General features: G+C 38.5%; 1 protein-coding gene across 3 annotated transcripts; it reads left to right on the plus strand.

Annotated features, from left to right (window-relative positions):
* The first annotated feature begins 566 nt into the window (after positions 1–566).
* On the plus strand, positions 567–8,919 carry becn1 (beclin 1, autophagy related). 3 transcript variants are annotated; one of them, XM_053340744.1, is made up of 12 exons: positions 567–692; positions 948–1,080; positions 1,766–1,830; positions 2,443–2,501; positions 2,696–2,789; positions 2,974–3,110; positions 3,267–3,461; positions 3,542–3,688; positions 3,851–4,000; positions 4,766–4,826; positions 4,927–5,069; positions 7,961–8,919. In XM_053340744.1, the coding sequence occupies exons 2-12, from the start codon at positions 954–956 to the stop codon at positions 8,127–8,129; spliced, it is 1,347 nt and encodes a 448-aa protein (XP_053196719.1). In that variant the 5' UTR covers positions 567–692; positions 948–953; the 3' UTR covers positions 8,130–8,919. The 3 variants fall into 3 exon arrangements, with proteins under 3 accessions (XP_053196719.1, XP_053196718.1, XP_053196720.1); XM_053340743.1 differs by having other exon boundaries at positions 585–788; XM_053340745.1 differs by having other exon boundaries at positions 585–788; positions 2,699–2,789.
* Positions 8,920–8,935: the final 16 nt, after the last annotated feature.

Consider the following 8,935-nt stretch of genomic DNA (forward strand, 5'->3'; position numbering starts at 1 on the left):
TTTACCAGCTGCACCAAGAAGGACCAGAGGGCTCTGCAAAGACTCATCAAAATGGCACAATACATAACTGGGACCCAGCTTCCTGCAATTGGGGACATTTACCAAGCCCGTTGTCAGGGCAGGGCCTTAAATATCATTTGTGACCCAACACATCCTGTCCACCACCACTTCCAACTACTTTCCTCTGGCAGGCGATACAGGACAATTCAGTCACACACTACAAGACTGAAAAACAGGTTCTTCCTCCAAGCTGTTAAACTAATGAACACAGTCTGATCCACACACACTCACTGATTGTGACCCACTGTTACAATGAAAATTGCTACTGGTTGCACTTTTTATATTGTATATTGCACTTTGTTGCTCTTATAGATTGTTAATGTTGTATTTATGTCTTAAGTTGTTTTTAATTGTCTTGATGTTGTTATGGCTCAGGGAGTGCTATCTAAATGTCGTTATATTGTTGTCTGATAAAGCTACTAAATTAAACTAAAACTAAACTACAAAATAAAAGTCCACCGGCTATCACGTGACTTGCACGACTCTAATATGACGCCACATCCGTCGTAAACAACAATAAGGAAGTGAAGTCCCGAGGTGCAAAATGCGACAGTCACGCAAATTATATCAGGAGTGATTTCTCTTTTTTTTTTTGTTGACGTGTAATAGTTGTTCGTCTTTCACAAGCGACTGTGAGTCAATCTTCCTTTTACACACACCGGTTCACTTCAGAGCTGACGTCAGCCAGTTAGCTTTCTGGTTAGCAGCTTAGCTAAACAGCTTTCTAGGTAGCTAACAGCCTTTAATGACTTACGTTCACTTTTACACCAAAAGACGAGCTGCCAAAACGCTATCATGCTGCCAGTAGTGCTAACCACCCAGACATTGTTTTATACACACCGATTGCTTTGATTTGTTAGTTATATTTGTAATTCTTGTACTTGTAGATAGCGATGGAGGGCTCCAAGTCGTCGAGCACAACGATGCAGGTCAGCTTCGTGTGTCAGAGGTGCTGCCAGCCGCTCAAACTGGACACATCCTTTAATGTGCTCGATCGGGTCACAATCCAGGAACTTATAAGTATGTATGCACTTAACAATCATCCATCATTGCGGGTAAATGTACGTAACATTAAAGGATAGACTCACAAATGTTCAAGTCTATATGAAAACACTAGTCAGGTGTCTATATGAACACGTTTCCTCCTGTGCACTGCCTGTTAAAAGATCCCCTTCAAATGTCCTTTCAGTGGAAGTGATAGGGGCAAAAATCCACATTTTGTGCAAAACATCCATTCAAAAGTTTATCTGAAACTTATGTGAGGCTTCAGTCTGAGTTAGTCAAATCAAGTTAAAAATAATGAAGATAACGGCCACATTTGCAATCATTTTTTAGCATCAAATTCCCTTTTTGTGTTTCCTTGGACAGTGTTTCCCTGTTGCGCTGCAGTGAAAGTACAGTAACAAACAATTTGGGACATTGGCACTAAAAAAACATTGACATTGAAAAATATCTACTTGATTTGACTCATTTGGACATCTGAAGCGTCATATTAGCTTTGCAAAAGCTTTTAAATAAGTTTTTGCACAGTAAAGGACCTTCAAATGGTCAGTATGAACAGGAGGAATGAGCATGGCACTTGACTGTTGTTTTAAGATATATTTGAAAAACTGTAAACCTGTCCTTTTAGGTGTTATAGTGTAACAATGTTTAAACTACCCTATCTGTCATGTGACTTCTCTGTGTCTCCTCTTCTTCTCTTCAGCTCCATTGGTCACAGTGACTCCCAGCAAACAGACTGACAGTAGTGTGGGGGAGACAGTACAAGAGGTAAATACAGCTGAAAGGATATGTCCTAGCATTGGAATCTGAATTATAAACAGATTATTGTGCTCCCAGGTCGAGGACTGCAACTAGCAATTATTTTCATCATTGATTAATCCCTCAATTATTTTCTCAGTTAATCGATTAGTTGTTTATAAAGTCTCAGAAAACTTTGAAACCTGTCAGAATAACTTTTTCCCAAACCTTTGAACAAGATTCAAACTAAGATGTCTTATCCACAACACAAAGATATGCTGTTTACTATTTTAGAAGAATAAAGAAACCAGAAAATATTCACATTGAAGAGGCTGGAACAAGATCATTTTTACAATTTTTCAGTCAAATAAGAAACTAATCGTTGCAGCTCTACTCAGGTCCTTCAAAAGCATACACTAATAAAGTAAAAACAAAAAGTAATCACAACAAAAGACAAGTGGTTTTCTTTTTAATGTCATCTTTTCTGTTTATTATTATCATATACACATACCACTTTTCAGTTATGTTTTTATATTGAAAACTTTCTGTAATCTGTAAGACTTTGAGATACTTAAAAGCAAATGTATTGAAATGTTTTGTCAGAAAAAATGTCTGAACCTCAGAATTATATTTTCATCCCAGGAAACATTTGTAGAAAATAAGCAAGATGGAGTGTCGAGAAAATACATCCCCCCTGCACGGTGAGAGCTCATCCGTTTTTGATAACTGCTGCTTTAACTAATAAAGCTTCACTTGATGCTGCTTTTTAAATAGTTCCATTATAGGAATCATTAAATAAGAATTTGATATGCTTCTTTGTCAAATGAGGTGTGAACTGGTACATATAATGTGAGACTTTTAGAGTTCTACAAAGTTTGAATCTTGTCCTTCTCAGCAGGATGATGTCCACAGAGAGCGCCAACAGCTTCACACTGATTGGAGAAGCATCTGATGGAGGCACTATGGAAAATCTAAGCCGGAGACTGAAGGTAAACTACTTTAATATGGAGGATGTTTTTAAATGAAGTCATGTGTTTTATTTATCACTGATCATGTTATTTAGGCAAGTATAGACTGTCAGGGTGATGTATTTGAATTTGAACTCAAAACGTGCACGTTCACATGCACGATCATCATAAATGGCCATTTTGTGTCTGATGTTATCCCACCCAGGTGACCAGTGACCTGTTTGACATCATGTCAGGTCAGACGGATGTGGACCACCCACTGTGTGAGGAATGTACCGACACCCTACTCGACCACCTGGACACACAGCTCAACATCACAGAGAACGAATGCCAGAATTACAAGTGAGCTAGTACACAACACAATAAAATGCCCCAATGTCTCATGTCTGTTTTCAACCAAAAAAACACTCAAGAGAGGGAGATGCTGCTGGTGTTCATCGCTACAATCAAAGTCTCTCTGTCTGTTATAACATGTACTGTGTTTGAATGCTTTCTCAGGCAGTGTCTGGAGCTGCTGTCACACCTGCAGGTGGAGGAAGAAGAGACATTACTGACAGAGCTGCAGCAGCTGAACGAAGAGGAGGAGGCTCTGGTCCAGGAACTGGAGGCGGTGGAGGAGCAGAGGGCCGCTGTAGCCCAGGAACTGACCCAGAGCAGGACCCACTCACAGCAGCTGGACACAGAGGAGCTGCAGTGAGTGATGGGGTGGTGTAGACAGGTGTCGGTGGGATACTACAGATATGTCCCTTTACACTGTTTTGTGCTTGTGTTAGGTACCAAAAGGAGTACAGTGAGTTTAAGCGGCAACAGCTTGAGCTGGATGATGAGCTGAAGAGCGTTGACAACCAGATGCGTTACTGCCAGATTCAACTAGATCGCTTGAAAAAGACCAACGTCTTCAACGCCACATTTCACATCTGGTACGCAAAAATAATGCTGTTGATGTATACTAAGATGAAATAATTAGTTTTTCTCTCAACCAATTAAATGTGACGAGTATTTAATACAGACCCCCTCGGACAAAAGTAAATCAGTGCTTATTGGATGTGAATCTGAATAGTTTTGTTTCTGTGTCTTTCCAGGCACAGCGGGCAGTTTGGTACCATCAACAACTTTCGTCTTGGTCGACTCCCCAGCGTCCCTGTAGAGTGGAATGAGATCAACGCCGCCTGGGGGCAGACGGTGCTGCTTCTCCATGCTCTGGCAAACAAAATGGGACTGCGTTTCCAGAGGTACACACACATATTAACGCACATAACTTAAAGGATAGGTTCACAATTTCTCGAATCTGTCTTAAAAGAAAGTCAGGTGCCTCTTATTGTTACTATATTTCCACTTCATATAAGCTTCAGATAAGCTTTTAAATGCATTTTTGCACAAAATAACTGTGATTAGGCCATATCACTTACATTGAAAGCATATTTGAAGGAGATCTTTTAATTGCCATTATGAGCAGGAAGAACGATTAGAGCGAGGAAAACTTCTTTCATATGAACACCTGACTTGAAAAATTGTGAACTAATCCTTTAATCTTGCCTGCATACCATTTTATGTTTTCGCCAGCAAAGCACTGAATTTGAAACCCCTAAAGTTTAAATAGTGCTTCACAGTTTGATCTGTTGTTATTAATGAATCTAATAACTTTGCCATATTTCCATGAAAATTTAAAGGCACGAAAGTGTGTAATAACTTTATTGTAATAATGTTTAATTTAAATGTATTTCTCTCATTTCCATCTTCACATTAATTTGGTCTATTTGAACTAATCTTAATTCCCAGTTCCACCACATTGTTTCTGTTATTTAGATTCAATATCTTCACACATACTGTGAGCTCAATTTCCATTCTGTTGCTTTTGTTTATTTTATTTGGCATCGGCTGTTTACATTTAGTACATCTCTTGTATTTTTTTTAATAATACTTGTTTGGTTATTCAGAAAGTAAACTTTAACTTTAAACTTTAATCTCACCTAACACTAACTCTGTCCTCTCTTCAGATATCGCCTGGTGCCATATGGAAACCACTCATACCTCGAGTCCCTGGCGGACAAATCCAAGGTAATAAACCAGCGCTCTCAAGCTGAGCTCTCACATCATTATTAAACACTCCTTCAGGCTACAACTATGCTCTCTCTTGCTTTCCATCTTGTTTGTGTAGGAGCTTCCACTGTACTGCTCTGGTGGCCTGAGGTTCTTCTGGGACAATAAATTCGACCACGCCATGGTGGCCTTCCTAGACTGTGTCCAGCAGTTCAAAGAGGAGGTGGAGAAAGGAGACACAGGCTTCTGCCTTCCTTACAGGTCAGATAGCTGCAGGATGTTTGTCTTCTTCTGTGTTCATTAACTCAGGTATCTTTGCAGCCATGTTAAGATGAAGCTCTAAATATTTATGAGGTTTGAATACAAATTCAAAATAATTACTTCAACTTATTCTAGAGGGGCTGAAGAATTGTCTTATTTGATTATGCTGTTCAGGCAAATGAGGTACATTTAGGAAAGCTTTAATATACAACCCCTTGAATATTTAAAGCATGGCCACCAGTAGGGCTGAACGATTTATCGTTTTCTGATCGAAATTGCGATTTCAGACAGCGCGATCATGTGATCGCCAAAGCTGCGGTTTTTGCAGCGCTCCTGACTGACCCAGGATCTGTTGTGTCAACTATTTTACACATACATGCCGTCTCCCTACCATCCTGCCAAGCTCACCAATCAGAAGCGGCATGCTACTCGTGGACAGGTCACGCTAACCAATTAGTATTAACCGGCTCCTTAATTATAATTATTCAGAAATAGCTTCAGCTGGACCTGAAGTGGAGTTAGGGGATATAACCCCCAAGAAAACCAGCACGTCGGTCATTTGGGAGTGTTTCGGGTTTGAGGCTGCAGACGTGCACCTAAAACAGGTACTGTGCAAAATCTGTCGCGCTAAAGTTGCAACATCCAGCGGAAATACAACCAATTTGTACCTGCATTTGAAAAATCAACACAAGCATTTGCATGACGAAAAAGTCCGGTGAAAAGTCCGGTGAAAATGATACTCAGGCCCACTGTAGCAAACAGACTACAATTACAGCATGTTCTGCCAGTGTAACTCCGTATGATAAGAGCAGCGGAGACACCGAGAGATTTAAAAACCTCCTCCGCACGCTGGACAGAAGATATATGATTCCCTCCCGCACCTACTTCAACCAGGTTGCCATCCCACAGCTGTACGCAGAGTGTAAATGCTGAGTGATGTAAAGATGTCAGGGAAGAGAGTATTATTGTTGATTTAAGTATTTTTGGGATTTTATTTGTTCTGCACTTCACCCTGACGTGTGGTGTCAGCCTTTGTTTAAAAAAAGATATTTGAGTTTTATTTTATTACCATTACTTGTCAAATTCACTTAAAAAGATAGTCCAGGTTTCTGAATATACAGTAGGGTTGAATAAAGTAAAGAGTTGTTGAATTTAGTTTTTCTTATTACTTATTTAACATTGTTTAGTTTTTTTGGAATTGTTTTGTATTCTATTTAGCTTTTTTTTTTTTTTAAATGAATACAATTAAGGATTTTTTGCCATACTTTTTTAAAGTACTCTTTTAGTTCTTCATTTGTAATAACTGCCATTGGTCTTTAGTTTTTATCCTTGCATTGGAGTAATAGCATTTAATGTTTTAATGTTACTGTACATTGTGAATATTGCACTGAAGCTTGATTTGAAGGAAATCGTGAATCAAATCGAAATCGCAATATCTGCCAGAAAAATCGCAATTAGATCTTTTCCTAAAATCGTTCAGCCCTAGCCACCAGTACAACATTTAGTAGTATACTAAATCTTGTACATTATAAATCCTACTTTACCTCCAACAATCACTTCTAACATCCACTCTACATTCAGCATCTGCATACACTTCATTCTGTAACATTTCTGGATGGGAGGGAGAGGTTATTCTGTCCATAAGTGGGAGAGACTTATTTCTCATGTAATATATTTTAGTAGTTGTCTGTGATTTAAAGCGTTTAAAACAGAGATTGTATTAAAAAAAACTAAAACAACTTTATTTAACAAGTTCAGAGACGTTTGAATAATTTCTGTAATGTGGTAACAGTTAAACCTTAAGCTCCATTTAAACCTGTATAAATATTATTGGAAACTTAATTCGTTATAAATGTTGAGTTAAACTTACAACTAGGGCAAAGTTAAAAAAAAAAAAAAAAGTCTAATTTCCCTGCACCATAAAATCCATGTATTATCAGGCTGAGTGGCAGACTGATGGGACTGATGGCTGTGGTGGCATTCAACTTTTATAAATACAAAATTTGTCACATTAAACAAATTTGTAGTTACACATTTATATGGCACATGATGTTTATTTTACAACTGATATATACACACTGTTTGGCTATTCCTAGTGATACATGTGTTGTGGCATGGAGGATGTCTGATCCATCAAAGTTTGAATATCGTGTCTTAATATTCTAGTGTGCATTTTCTGGTCTGTCCAAAGCTCTGATCGAGACTTAACATTTATCAACAGTCCAGATGTTCAAATATGATCTTCCCCAGCAGATGATTCCTAGTGATTCTGTGCCCTCCCCCCATTCTTCTTGCATCATCTTACCACAATTTTCACCAGCACGGAACAAATATTTTCTTCTATCTGCTATCTGGAAATTTACTGAGAACATTTAAATTTTGCATTTTGACTACAGATACTGCTTCTTGCTGCAGGCCTAAATTTCATCTTTGTGATGTGTTTTATAATCTAATCAGAAGATTGTCAAGAAATTAACTAAAACCATTCATCACCCAGAGGGGATTTTTGCTTTTAATATGACCCCCATGACCTTTTATTTATTATCATCCTCAGGACAAACTAAACAATTTCAGTAGTAATGCTTAATAATAAATCATCAGTGTGTGGGATGTAAGCTGCTAGAACGACTACATACATCCTCAACTAATAAGACAACATTTTAAACCCTGTCTGTGTTATCTGAATATATCAATATATTATCAGATTCTGAATATTTTTGACTTTTGAATCCAAACTTTCAAATATTGGGATTCATAGGGTCTGTTTAACACAAAAGAGAACCAACTCCAGGTTTAACCACAACTTGGATCATTTCTAATGTCAGGTTACAATATTGATATCAGTATATTCACCGGATCATATGTGATGATATTTTTATTCTGTGCTTCAGGATGGATGTGGAGAAAGGCAAAATCGAGGACACGGGTGGCAGTGGTGGCTCCTACTCCATCAAGACCCAGTTCAACTCTGAGGAGCAGTGGACCAAGGCACTCAAATTTATGCTCACCAACCTCAAGTGGGGACTGGCCTGGGTCACCTCACAGTTTTACAACAGATAAACCCACTGGACGGACGATGCCTTGGGATGTCAAACCTCACCCCATAGTCATACACCCTCCCCCCTCCCTCCTCTAATAACTGGAAACCGTGTGACTCTTATCTGGATACATGGGCAACAGAAAAGGAATGGTTACATCAGTGCCATTTTGCACCATGCATAGTGCACGAAGCAGTGTCAAGATTTTTTGTTTTTACATGTTCCAAAGAGATCATATGAGTGGCTGGAGATAGAGATTTGAAGTCCACTATGGAAGCAATATGGCAGAGGATGTCTCTCTGTGGTTTAAAAGTGAGGATGATAACTGCAGGTATGTCTCCTGTGTTGATGTGCTTCACTTGTTTATATCTGGCATTTTCCTACAAGTGTATTAAAACAATTTCTCTCTCTCCCTCAGATTTGAATGTACTTTAAAAGAAAGCTTCCCCCAAATAGTTTTAATGACTGTCAACTTCACCATCTCCGTTTGCACTGCATAACTATGTAATCACTGTCAGATAATTGTCTCTCCACATTGAGAAAACGTTTTTTTTCATCCCAGTTCTAAGCTGCAAGATTTTGTGATAATTGTGGAAAGAGTTTAGTATTCCACAAGAGTGTCAGTATTTCATTAACCTCAAATGCAGTTTATTCATTTGTTACACACACTCACACTGCAGGCAAACCGTTGTATTTAGAGATGCACTAAGTTACGTTGTATTCATTCTCTGCACCATCACATGAATTTGCCTGCTTCAGATATGACGAATACTTTTATTGACGTGTGATTTGAGTTAATAAAAAAAACTTATGCTGTGAAAAAAAAAA

This window comes from Scomber japonicus, chromosome 20 (assembly GCF_027409825.1).
Source record: "Scomber japonicus isolate fScoJap1 chromosome 20, fScoJap1.pri, whole genome shotgun sequence".
Taxonomy (NCBI): domain Eukaryota; kingdom Metazoa; phylum Chordata; class Actinopteri; order Scombriformes; family Scombridae; genus Scomber; species Scomber japonicus.